This window comes from Anthonomus grandis, chromosome 14 (genome assembly GCF_022605725.1).
Source record: "Anthonomus grandis grandis chromosome 14, icAntGran1.3, whole genome shotgun sequence".
Classification (NCBI taxonomy): Eukaryota; Metazoa; Arthropoda; class Insecta; order Coleoptera; family Curculionidae; genus Anthonomus; species Anthonomus grandis.
Window position 1 is genome coordinate 17,697,534 of NC_065559.1, and position 14,192 is coordinate 17,711,725.

The 14,192-nt window shown below is 33.7% G+C and overlaps 1 protein-coding gene across 3 annotated transcripts in view; it reads left to right on the forward strand.

The window, feature by feature from the left end:
* The window catches only part of LOC126744568 (ATP-binding cassette sub-family G member 4), a 217,662-nt gene extending 203,692 nt beyond the window's left edge, over positions 1–13,970 (forward strand). For all 3 annotated transcript variants that reach the window (XM_050452029.1, XM_050452030.1, XM_050452028.1), the window contains one exon: positions 180–13,970. In XM_050452029.1, coding sequence (XP_050307986.1) covers positions 180–524 — 345 coding nt within the window. In that variant the 3' untranslated portion in view covers positions 525–13,970. The remainder of the gene's footprint in view (positions 1–179) is intronic.
* Positions 13,971–14,192: the final 222 nt, after the last annotated feature.

Here is a 14,192-nt window from a genome sequence, read left to right on the forward strand (position 1 = left end):
ATATTGTAACGTATTTAGATATTGATTAGTAAAAATTACTTATTTAGTAGGCAGTATATTAAGACAGTATATAAAGTGTGTCGTAAATCAACCTGTATAATTCTTTCGATTTAAAATTTAAAATATTTTTCATCTTTTAATCCTGATCGTTTGTGTATAAGATAATATTTTTTTTTTAGAATGGTGTCTTTCTTGCTCCAGTGATGTCGGTACCGTTTCTGCTCTTCTCTGGCTTCTTTGTATCATTTGATGCCATACCGATTTACCTGCGCTGGATCACATACCTTTCTTACATAAGATACGGTTTCGAGGGAACAGCTCTGGCTACCTATGGCTTTAATAGAGCGAAGCTGCAGTGTTTCATTAGCTATTGTCACTTTAAATCACCAACTATCACGTTAGAGGAGCTGGACATGGTCAACTCTGAATACTGGATAGACGTAATGGCGTTGGTTATTATTTTCTTTGTACTTAGGATCGCCGCTTATCTCTTTTTAAAATGGAAGTTGAAAACAAACCGTTAAAAGTTACCATTTGTCGATTACCAATTATTTAAGAGTTTATATTTAACATAAATTACTCAAGTTACATTAAGTTTGTAAGGTGAATTGAAATACGAAAATAACGTAAAGCATTTAGTGCAAAATATCACAAAAGGCTAATTAATTTGACATTATTTTTTATACAATGATATTATAAAGTTGGAATAAGGAAATATATATAATATACATTTTGATCTTTCTCTTTTGCATGACATTAGAAGTGAAATATGCCGTATAAGTGTCTTGTAATTATAGTTTTTATGTTCAAGATTATATCTCAGTACAATAATAAATCAGTAGGTTAACTCGACTCTCAAAAATACACTTGACGTACTTTTTGCCTTTTGATTGCATCATTAATTTTATTTTGTTAGAATAATACATTCGGTTTGAAACGGTTACTAACGCAACTTATTTTTTCCAAATCTCAAAATTGTTTTTTCAATAATTATGATCATATCCATCAATTAAAAAATAATACAATTCCATAACTTAATAAAATACTTCCCTTTGCCGCAACACTGACAGGAGTAACTGCAACTAAGGTTAACTATTTTAGCCTGAAATCTTTGGCTAATCTTCGACACTGATATCTCCCAAGATAACCTACTGGTTTATTCTACTGCGGTAATATTTTATTTCTTCAGTGTAAACTTCTAAGCATGTTTGTTATTGGTTTAAGCACAAGATTCCGAGATAGTAGTAGTGCAAAACGTGATTTCAAACTTTAAAATGGATTTCTATGCTAATTCCTAATATAGTTAAATACATTAACCCTTTGAGGTCGGAATGAAATGATATATCTCACTAAGGCACAACATTTTATTACAAAATATTGATGTACAGGGTATTTCATAACAGATTTAAGATTTTAAAGGAATAAAATGAACATTATTGTAGATCAAGTTTAATATACTTGCTAGATAAGTTAAAGATACGGATTTATTGTTTAAACAAAACATCGTTTGAATGCTGGCATCTTTTGCGTAGCAGGATGTTAGGAAAACTCACGGAAAGCATTGGAATACGTATGTCACGTATTCTATACGGTAAGTCACGTAAAGCATTGGAATAGGGTCTTTCACTTGCTGGATGTTGTCTGGTACCGGACGACAGTAGATTCAGAGATCCTCATAGAAACAAATCCAAGAGAGTCAGGTCTGGAGATCGTAGAGGAAATGGAAAATTTTCATTAACCCGTTTTTTCCCAAGTTTAAATAAATTAAAATTACCTGTTATACCCGAGTTTTGCAAAACTTTTGAAACTAATATTTAAAAAAAAAAATGAAATTAACTAATTATATTTTTCTGTGAAAATTTATTTTTTTGTTTCTAAATATTTTTTTTTATTTTTTAAATTGATGTTCCATTTTTGGAACACTGGGAACACATAAAACACACATAAAACCAACTTTAATTTTTATGAACAAAAGTACATTTTAATTTAAAAAATCATAAAATAATTATTAAGTGGACACATGATAGTCTTTAAAACAAGCCTCATGTAAATTGAGGTTACATTTCTCACACATCTTAGTCGAGTTTTTGTGACATAAGGCGCACCTATTCTGTTTTGTGGCTGGAATAATCCAATGATTCAAACCATCGTACCTAATTTGATTATGGTTCCGAGCCTCTAACGGCTTTGATGTTTTAGGGCGTCCTCCAGTTGAAATAGGCCTTCCATATTTTCTTAAATATACCCGCATCACTTTTCTTCGAAACTTTAAAAAATCCACTTTTTCGCCATTTGGTTGAAGTCTGTAATACTGCCAGGCGAATGAGTCCAAGCAAAATGCGAAAAGACTCCACCACCATTTCTTGGAACGAACCCCAATTCTATAGTTGTGTATATTTTGATCCATTCGGTCCACTCCACCCATATATTTATTGTATTGCCCGACTACAAAAGGCTGAGGAACCAGGCATTTTTTTTCTCACTGGAAATCCACCGACTAACTTGACCAACAGAATTCACCGGATCGCAACTACTTACAATTAGAACAGGGCGGTTATCATTCCATAAGGTAACTGTTATTTGCGAATTAGCGTCTGTAGAATAATCAAAGCTGCCTCTTGTACCCTTTTTTTCTTGCATTTTATTGCACAAAGGATAATTCTCTAATCTATTCCCGTTGATTGTACCTGTATATCCTACTCCGATCTTCTGGAGCGAATTGACTAATTGTAGGGAGGAAAAATATCTGTCGCCATAAATTTTAAATAGGACATTTTTTGGGAGATTCTCCAAAAGGGTCATCACTACAGATCCTCCCAATCCTAGGTCCATGCAGCGCATATTTGCTTGATAGGGATTAAATTGTATTAGGTACCCAGATTTTTCACACAAGGACCATATTTTATAGCCGTACCTAATAGGTTTACCTTTTATGTACTACTTCGCTCCATGCCTTCCGAAATATGGTACCATACTTTCATCAATAGACAGTTTTTCGTTAAGCGGAGCATAAGACAAAAATCGGTCATTCAACATGTTGAAAAGTGGTTGCAACTTCGCAAATTTATTGTCTTGTTCTAAATCATTATTATCAGCACAATGCGCAAATTTTTTTAACAATTCAAACCGATTTCTTCGCATTGCGTTTGCTACTAATGGATTGTATGTATCAGTATACACCTCCCAAATCATTTTTGTTCTCCTGCATCAGTACTAAAATTATGATTGCCTTTTTGTCTGGCATACAAATTAAACATTTCTACTAAATAATTACATATTTCCATATCAAAAAATGATTCAAAGCACGCAACAGCATCTGGAAATATGGCGACGTTTGCGCCAGGCTCTTTCGGAGAAACAAATTGTGGGAAGGAGTTATTCAATTCCACTTTTTTCCAGCTTCTTTCTAAATTTGTTCTGTTTATATTAACTTGGGTTACCAAGCGAGCTAAAGGTATATTATCGCTATCGTCGCTTGTATTACCATCAGATAATTCAGGAGAGTTATCGTTTACGATAGAATGGCCTGAGGTTCCTGGTTGCGAATCGATTGCGAAGATTTCCTCAATATTTCTATCCTGATCATTATCTCCAATATAAACTACTCCATCAATGTTCTTTATTTTAGCACAATCTTCTGACTGCATTTGACGACCACTAAGGTGATTTACATTAGCTGAAGGAACTTCATCATCATCACAATCCTCTTCAGAATCCTTTCCATCGTTTGGAGGTATGATAAAAACATATGCAGCCCAATACTGCTCATCTCCAACTAAATCAGTTAGTTCTTGGGTCGTGTAATACCTACAATAAAAAAAAATTATGTCCCCGTTTGTTTCCAGTGTTCCAATATAGGAACAACCTAAAATGATCAAATCATTTAGTAACTTTCAATAATATTCGTATTGGGTTTTTATCTTGAATTACATCACTTACAATAAATTCTTTGCAGTAGAACAATTAAATTATCAAAACTATAAAAATTATACTTACTTTTTAACGCCATATTGTGAACTTAAAAAAAAATCAGTACACACTAAATGCGGAAATTTTGCAAAAACGCACATCAAACCTTCTCTTATGCAGAACGACACTAACACGACCGCGCGACGGAAAGATAGTTAAGAGCACGCTTCTCAGAAAAGAGAGGGGAACAACGTGGTCGTTCCGATTTTGGAACACCGGGACAATAATGACATTTCCAATATCAGAACTCTGGGAAAAAACGGGTTAATAGAAACAACCGTTCCAGGAAAAAGTTCAGTAACTGCGTTGATCTATATTACTGCAGTATATGTCGTAGCACGATCTTGCTGATATCATGCATTATTGTCATCATAGCCAGGGAACTATAGTAAGGATTGGCGTAAAAAAATATGAATCCTGGAGGTGTAACGGGTGTTGTTCATAATAACTAAGTACGGCCCGGACGCCACTTCAAAACCCGAATTTGTTAGAAATTTAAAAGAATTTTTTACAATTTTGGATGTGTGGTTCGGTGTGGTTGTCATGTTGAAATGTCTAAATTAGCGGTAAATTATCTTCAGCATAAGGGTGCATATTATTTCTTTAGATGTTTAAATAATATTGCCCAGTCATGATGCCTTCTACCTTCACTAATGGGCCAACACCTTTGCCAGAAAAACATCTTCATACCATGACATTACCACTTCCATGTCTTATGGTGGGCTGCAGGGTTATAGGATATCTTTGATTTATATATCTCCGATCCGATTAAATTAAATTTACTTTTATCTGATCATAAGATGTTTTTCAATTCATTATAATTCCAGCCTAAAAGTACTTTTGCGAAACTCATACGCCCTTGTCTATTTTTCATTGAAATAAAAGGTTTTTTCACCGGTCTTCTGGCTCTTAAGTTTTCATCGCATAAACATCTTCGAATAGATCGAAGAAAGAAACTGAGAGAGATCGGGTTGGATAAGCTTTTTTTATATCTTCAGGATAGGTAAATGGATTTTTTATAGAACATCTTCTAATCAGCTTGTCAGTTCCAGATGTATTTTTTGTATATCTACCTGGCTTCCGAATAATAGAAGTAAGTGCCGCTATTTAACAGAATTTAATTTGTTTACAAACAACACTTTTATGTAGATTTAGTTCTTTAGCAATTGTCACTTGTTTAAGTCCGGCGTTGTGCTTCCCAATAAGTATAAGTTGTTTTATTTGAACTGATAAATTTACACCTCGAGGCATTTTGGTAAACAATTGAGCTTCTCAAAAATTAAGAACGAACTGATTTGAAGAAAAACTATACAGAACCCCTAACCACACTATCCGATGGGGTACGGATGTAAAAGATTGAAATAGAACCCCTCGCTCAGTATATATACAGGATGTCATCGAAATGGTTTAAAAAAATTGGGGAGGTGATAGTACTTCTAAAAATAGTAAAAAAAGTTCCTATCAGTATAGGGCGGAAATTGCATATTAAGGGAGTTAGGGGCTCTAAAAAAAAATTAAAAAACCTTTTTTTTTTAATTAAAAAGGGGGCTTACAAACGAGATGATAAGATTTAAAAAAAAAATCCTCTTAAATTTTAACCCTAAGTCAAATGGTGAGAAATTACTGAAAAATTATTTGGAAAATCGGAAAGAGTATTTTTTGCAAGGGTAGGAGGTTGTTTCGTGAATAACTTTTTTGAGATAATTTTTTTTGCAACGTAGGTTCATTTTTTGAGAAGTACATACTTTTTCCTACAAAAAAGGTACTCTTGTTGCATATTGCCCAGAGCGATGGTTTTCAAGAAAGTTGAACGCAAATTGTTTGCGCTGATGGGTTGCTAATAACTGGTTAATCAACATAAACTTATGAAAGTTATGGCATTTCAAAAGTAATCAAGTGCTTATTAAATAATTAAATTGAAAAATTAAAACTTGATTTTTAAAATATCCTTAAAAATATCCTTATATAATTACCAAAATTCCCTAATTTATTAATAGTAGAGGAAAGTCTCCTAATATAGGGTACTTTTTTTAAAAACACTGTTATAAAAAAACGAGTTAATTTTAAACACTACTTCCATATTTTACGATTCATTTTACACTGTTTAAAGATTTGATAAAAGGAAAGATGTTAAAAATTAAATGCAGAAGAAAACATGCAACATTAAAAAAAGTTGCACCACCCCATATTAGGAGCCATGGTATCCTAATATGCATAATACACCAAGTTCGTAATATGGGGTACCCAATTTAATATGTAGAAACTAAAAATAACTAAAATATGTTTCTTTGTTTTTGTATAAAAGTATTATTTCTTAAAAAAAAACTAAAAAAATAATACGTATTATTTATTAAAGTAAATACCTAAAAGTTACATGCAACCAAAAAGACAAAACAAATCTATTTTGTAACGCAAAAGTCACAAATATAGTGGCTTCTTTCACAACCAGCACACTCAACGTGAGCCCACTTGAAGCAGCCTTGACACTTCCTCACCTCTGACATCTTCAGAAAATGGACTTTCGCAAAACATACAAATAGCATCTTGCTCAAAGTTTTGTACTGTTCAAAGTTTTCTATTTTCTTCCTGAACTGTTTCTGCTTCTACTAGTTCTTCACCAGACATATCTTGCACTTCTGCCACAAAGTCATGTTCTTTAAATATGTTTCTGTCAGGAGGGAACATTCTAGTTTTTCTTAAGCCGTTGATGGCCGTGTCCATGGTGGCCGCTTTTATGTAGGCTTTCCCAAAAAGTTCTCCTATCTGATAGCCTGTTACTACACGTCCGGGATTTAACCTTAGCCAGTTTGTAATTTCCTGTGTGTAGTACGTTTTAAATGGAGACATAAAAGCAACGTCCAATAGTTACTTCCGATGAGTTGAATATGGCATATTATGTGAACATAATTTTCTCGCGCCACAGTTATGACCTTCAAATTTTTTGTATGGGAATAATGGCCGTCAAGTATTAAAACCACTGGATCATCAGAGCTAGGCTTTGTCAGATTAATAAAATGGCGAAGCCATTCCACAAATATTTCTTGTTGGATCCAGCCAGATATATGGCACGCATATTTTGATCATGTAGGAGTGCCATTCATAAGCTCCATTTTCATGTTTTTTCGTGGGAAAATTATAAAGGGCGGTATGTATACTCCTGTTGCACTAAAACACATAACTGTGGTTAACAAAGACCCACGTTCAGCGGAGGTAATAGCACCGATTTGTTTTTTTTTCCTTTTTTTCCCACGACTTTAACGTGCTTGTGTTGCACTATGGTGAGGCCAGTTTCATCGCAGTTATCGCTACGCAAAATGGATTTTTTATATTATTAGCTTTGCATAAGCTGTATGCCAATCTGCACTCATCTTTTTGTGTAATACCAAAAAAATTTCTTTCCATTTCTAAGCAGTGCTTTGCGAGCAGCGATTCCATTTCTTGTAAAAAGACAATTTTGCGTCCCAGAGAAGAATTCACAATATCTTCAGGATTGCCTTCCATTTTTACGTACCTTTCCAAGGTTGTTTGGGGCACATCGTGGGTTCTCGCACTCTTTTTGTAACCCATCTGACCTGGTCTGACAGCTAAAATTGCTGAAATCATCTGCTGCTTGTCCCAAACTTTCCTTTTTTTAGGCATCCAAAATAAAATATTTGGTATTAATCAAAAAGTAAATAATTATCTCCTAATATGGGGTACCCCATATTAGGAGCAAATTAGATTTTCGGAAGGGGCGACTTTTTGCAAAAATTAAGATGTTTTTTTAAAAATCATATTCATTTTCATAACCCACGCAAAATGTAATAAACAATAGTATTATTAAAAGTTTTAAAACTTGCCTTTAAGTCGCTTAAAATATCCAAATCTACAACCGGCAAAAAAACTTTATTTTTCAAACAAACTTATTTTAACCTTAAACGTCAAAACAAACTACGTCTTTGCTTCAAGAAGGGAATAAGCGCTTCTGGCGCATCTTCGTGGTTGGTGCGTAATGCAGATAATAGATGTCGCAACTAGATCTAGCTCAAAATTGAACTACCCCATATTAGGGACCATCCCCATATTAGGCGACTTTCCTCTAAATGTTCAAAGTGACCACCGTTCATTTCAATGCAAATATCTGTTTTTTTTTCTCCACGATCTGCGTATCCTGTGGAATATCCCTGGTGTTGTACGAACGTTAACTGAAAATGAAATTGGGCATTGACTTTCCACAACAGCATGACGGGTTTTAATCGGACCAGTAAAGTGTATTATGATAATTAAATATTCAATTTTTTGTAAACCCATCTTTATCCATGCATAAAACATTTGGCGAAAAGGGGTTCTTGTATCAGTTTTCTTAATAACCAATGACAGAAGATGACTCGAGCGGGATTGTCTTCCGGAGCAAGAGCTTTGACTATTTGGATGTTATATGATACAGGAGTTGAGTACAAAGAGTCATCCACACAGAATGGAAACTTGGTTTCTGGGTTCAAATGGACCTGTGCCCTGGTATTTGGATATTTTTGGACATACGGGAGTTTAACGAAAAGACCGTTTCCATTGCATTTTGCAGCTTATATGCAAAATAAATAAAGTGATCAGACCGCATACCTTCAATGAGTCAAATAAGTATGCATTTAATAAGAAATTTTGGTATGGAAAAAGTATGCAGTTCTGAAAAAATGAACCTACGTTGCAAAAAAAATAACCTTAAAAAAGTTATTCACGAAGCAACCCCCTACAAGTCTTCAGTCTTGCAAAAACTGACCTTGCCGATTAAAATTCAAATTCATCCTTTCAGTGTCTCAAATTCCCTTAATATGCATTTTCCGCCCTATACTTATAGGAACTTTTTTTCACTATTTATAGGAGTACTATCACCCTCCGATTTTTCTACATTATTTCAATGACACCCTGTATACTATAAATGAAGACACAGAAAGTGGTTTGAATAGAGAATTAGTTATAGTAGCTTAGACGATAACGATCACCTGAGGGAACTCAGGAGACACGAAAGAAAAAGAAGAACTGTTTACTAAGGCTGCCGACGCGACGGTACATCGTCTAAACGTTTGATAATGAAATGTACACGAAAATGCCGATGCGACACGTTAATAAGTTGTCACAATCAAGAAAGTACGGCTATATTAGCAGTATAATTTGCATACAGAAAGCTGCTTGCTAACATAAACTTCCATAGAGGTGCATATATCTTTATACCATACTTTCTAGGTTTGTTCGGCATGTAAACCAACCCGAAAGGCTCATCTGCCATCCCAGTAGCATCTCGTCCTCAGTAGTATAATGAGACATCGAGTTATGTTTTGGTAGATAAGCCGTAAGTATTTTCCAAAAGTCTTGTATTGCTGCTAATTTATCATTTTTCTGTCGAGTATTCGTTGTATTCTTATCGTCAAATCTTAAATTTCTTAACAAAAACCTAAACCTTTCTATATATCTCCGTAGACATTCCGTTGGTCCTGAAGAGATCAGATGCATTTGATTGCTACTTTTATTTGCTGACGATATATATATAATAATCCCAAAAAATTCAATTTCTTTATTTATTAGATCTGTCTGACGAGCAGATTTATATATTTTTTACTCTAGATATATTACAATGAATCGAGTACAAAATAAATCCCAAGTTTCAGTCCGATTTGTTTTAGCACGCGCCTGTCCCTTGACACCGGGCAATTGTCTTACCAAACTGGCTTTGTAGGATTGACATGTTTCTTCCACTGGTGAATTTATCTTTTCCAATAAAACATGGCTCTGTATGAACTGGCCGATCTTTATTTACATATGAAGCAGAACCATCTGTTTGTCACGTCAAATTCTCGGAGTTAGTATTATAACCTTGAATTTCCAATTCGTCACTAGTAAGACTTTCGTTATCATCATTTAATTCTCATCCCAAAATCCTGGAAGCTTTCCTTGCTTGCTTTCGTAGTCTCGCTTGGCTGTAAGAGACTTTAATGTTAAATAGCAATATAAAGACTTAATTATCGTAAATAAATCAAACTTAATAAACATAAATAACTTAAAAAATATAATACAAGTTTACTAACCTCGGTCTCACGGCCAATTTTTGCTATCAGAGAATATATATTCACCCTACACTAGCCTGCACTGATCACACACTAAGTAGGAGACGTTTAGACAGGAAGGTATTGAGCCGAACAGGTCAAAGATCGCGATTGATCAGAAGTTCCCGGCATTTTAGAGGGTTAACCACAATATTTAAATATTTTTATTAAATCCGCATATTGGCGCTATTTATGTAAACCACCACCGTCCTCTTAGTTATCGCGGGGGCGACGTCAGAATAATTTAAAATCTTAAATCCAATATGGGACACCCTGTATTTCTCTGTTTTTTTTGCCGAAAAGGATAAGCCATGTAAAAGGAAAGCTGGAATACACATTTTAATATTAAAAATTAGAACAACTTTAGTTTTACATTAACTTCTTCCCGAAACAATAAGCAAATATAAATTAAACTTAGTGGTTACTAAAAGGAATCATTAAAAAGAGTAAGATTTGATAAATAAAAAATTAAGATATTTATACACACGTTAGCCAGCCATAATGAAATGTGATGGTTTTGGTTTCTAACTAGAAGGCCTCGAAGGGTTAACATGTTTTTTAACTTTTATATAAGTGATTTACGTATGGTTTTAATTATGATTTTAATTTTATATATGGTGTTATTTTTTTAAATAGGTTATGAGTTTCAAGCAATCAAGCATTTTTAGCTTAGTGTTTTTTTACTATATATACAGTAGCGGACCAAAGTTTAGAAATATTGTGTAATATTTGAACTAATTAATTCATTCTACTTTCTCTACTACCAGATGGTCAATATTCAGAATTATATAACATACAAAATACAGGATATTCCTATTTTAAACGTTTTAATTGCTAACTTTTTTTTAATATGATCTCTTTGATAATCAATTGCATGTAAATCCGGTGATTGCGATGGCCACTTAACCCAAATAAGGCTGACAAAAAAAATAATTGAAAAGTTTATTTTTACCACTAAATATTTAATGCTAGTGTACCTAGAAGCCCTTAAAAAAATATTTGAAAAAATTAGTAAGTGGTACATTTATGGTAAGTCACTGTCCTTTTAAAAGGACTTTAGCTTTATTGCTATACGATTGAAAAAAAAATTATAATCAATATCGTACCAAGAAAATTTTTTTATTGCCATGTTTAGTGCTAAATCAAAACAAAAACGATAATATAAGTTAATGCTGAGTGTGGTAAAGATAAAAACATTCTTTTGGATGGAGCCCAATTTTGCATTTGCTACATGTAAAATTAACTTTTTTTGTGCAATATTTGCATCTGATTTGTGTTTCACTATATAAAATAAGATGGTCCATGCGGTCATAACGCAATGATTGATGCAAATATTTACTTGTCTTTCCAGTTTGATAAGCTGATGGTTTCTTGTGTGTCTCCAATATGCTTTGGGCTATTGCTCTTCTAAATGCTAATTGGTCCATTTTATCCCCACTATTTCTGTTCAATTGCCAAGAATTCTGAACTACCATGTCCAAGAAGTGACAAAAAATTGGAAAATACCACTTTTTGCCTCTTATGGATACTCGGTAAAGGCTGATGTTTTGGTCCGCTCTATCGACCCCGCCCATATTTTCATTATATTTTTTTACAATATAAGGTTGATCTACCATTATCCGTTTCTTTTCCTTTTGAGAATATCTTTTGACTTGTAAAATTGGATTCACAGTGGTACTGTTAGATGCCAAAGTAACTAGGCTATTGTCATTCCATCTGCACACAACTATATGGTTATCAGGATCATACATATATTCGTAAGAGCCTCTATTTTTCGTCTTGTGGTCTTTTGATGGTCCCAGCTTACTCTCAGGAATACGGTTTTCTCTTATCGTCCCAGTGCCATATAATTGCCTTTAGCCAAAGGCAATTAAGTTGAATGGAGTTGTTGAGTTAATGGAGAAGCGAAAGAGATGTAAAAAAGTTGTCAAAGTAGATATGGAATGCCAAGTTGGGATAAATCTTTTGAAGTTCATCAGCAAACTGCAATACGACGCTAGATCCAAGACCTAATAATTTATATTTTTCTGGAATCATACACGAGGATCCCTGGTAAGGGTCAAACCATTCAATATATCCAAGTCGGGTAGTAGCTGTCCAAAATTTGTACCCCCAGCGTATAGGTTTCCCTCTAATAAATTGCTTTGTTCCATGTCGTCCGTAGTATGGAACCATCGATTTATCTAAGCTGTGGACTTCTGCAGTAGGCGCAAACTCCATAAATTTCTCATTTAGGGTTTTTATGAAGGGTCTAACTTTTGCAAACTTGTCATTGGCATTCAAATCATTGTTATCGCAAAGGTGGATATTTTGCATTACGTACCTAAATCTATCACGTGATATGGCATTCCTCACAAGTTCATTTTTTGTGTCACTTGAGTTTTCCCAATACATGTGCTTTCTAGGAAGTTCAGAATATCCGCTCAAAATCAGCACGCCCAAAAAACACCATATTTCAGACTCCGATATATCTGCCGGCCGATTATTTTGTGCGGCATATATGTTTGAAAATTGGCATACTTTGGATATAAGAGAATCGTCAAAAAACAATTTTAAAATCTCAATAGGACTTTGATGATTTTCAACTTTATGGGGCGCATTCCAGGCAAATGTTGATTCTGGAATATCACGGTCAGCAATCCAATTAAATTTTTGTAATTTCTTTAGCGGCACAAAGTGAGAAAGTGGCAAATTGTCTTCTTCATCGAAAGAATCTTCATTTTCATCTTCATTTAGACTTTCAGCCGGTGGTGCTTCATCAAAACTAATCTCTGCAGAAACTCTGAGTTGGCTACCAGGAAGATTATCGATGACTATGTTGTCTTCGTCTCCGGAATCCTCATCAGTAACTTCGCCGTTAGCATTTTCCGGTGGAAAGATTGTTATAGTAGCCCCCTGAGATAGGATATCATCCATATCTTCCAATTCTGTTATCAGCTCGTGCAATTTTAATGGTCGCCTATCACTAAAAAGATACAAATAAATAAATTTGTAAATATAAACAATAACATAAAAATTGGGCATTACATTAGGCTAAAGTCCTTTAAAAAGAACAACCCAAAATTCAAAATATTTTTTTCCAAAAATGATAATTTTTCACTTCGAATTAAAAAATCATAACAAAAGATTATAAATATTAAGATTTTAAATACTATATTACACAAAATTTATTAACACTAGATGTACTTACTTCCAATTCGCCATGTTTGCATTTAAAATTATTTTAAACAACAATAACAGCTAAACTATGCTTGCAAAACAAAAAACAGACAGGTTACCTCAAAATTCTGACACGCTTGTCCTTCTTAATAACGACTTCAGTGCTGCCATCTACAGATGAGTTGTAAAAGCTAAGCTAAATCGATAAATTACAGTTACCTTGAAAATGACTTTTTAAAGGACATTAGCTTTATTTGGGTTAAGAATATTAATATTTCTTATTACAAACAGTGTTTCAACAGTTCAGAAAAATGCTTTCACCTCTGCCCTACAGAAAAAAATCATCTTGGGTATATTATTATAATAATTGTTCTAGCAATTTGAAAAACTTTACCTTAACCTTATTTTTTAATTCACAAGCTGTAACATTGACTTAAATATCAGGTCAAATAAAGGCCTGTTTTCAAACTATTGACGTTGCAAAAAAGATATAAGAGTCACGCAAATTATGTTAATATACGTTTACACGAAGACTAAACAGAATTAACTTAAAGAAATTTTTTTCAACCTTATGTCTGCTACTGTATACATAAATAAAATAAAGATTGAATATAAATATTTTTATAAATCATTTCGTTAGTAGGAGGATTAAGGATATTTATAATTATTTCGAGCCTAGTTAAGTTTTAATCGTTTATTTAAGTAGGTATAGTTTGTTTAGGGGCTGTGAAGTTAGTTACAAAAATATACTTGCCATTAAAAAGAGTTGCTGATTTTTTAAATAATAACCCTTAATATTGTTAGATTCCTTTTTCAAATATTTAAATTTGGCGCTCTTTTGTATACTTATTGGGTCGCTCACGCATGTGCGCCGAAAGAAGCGGGACAAACAAAAACGACGTCCGTCGCCGCGGCAGTCACTGCCTGATACTGACCAAGTTACGGTGCCGCGAGAAAGATAACGAAATCTAACTTCAGGTGTGGGGT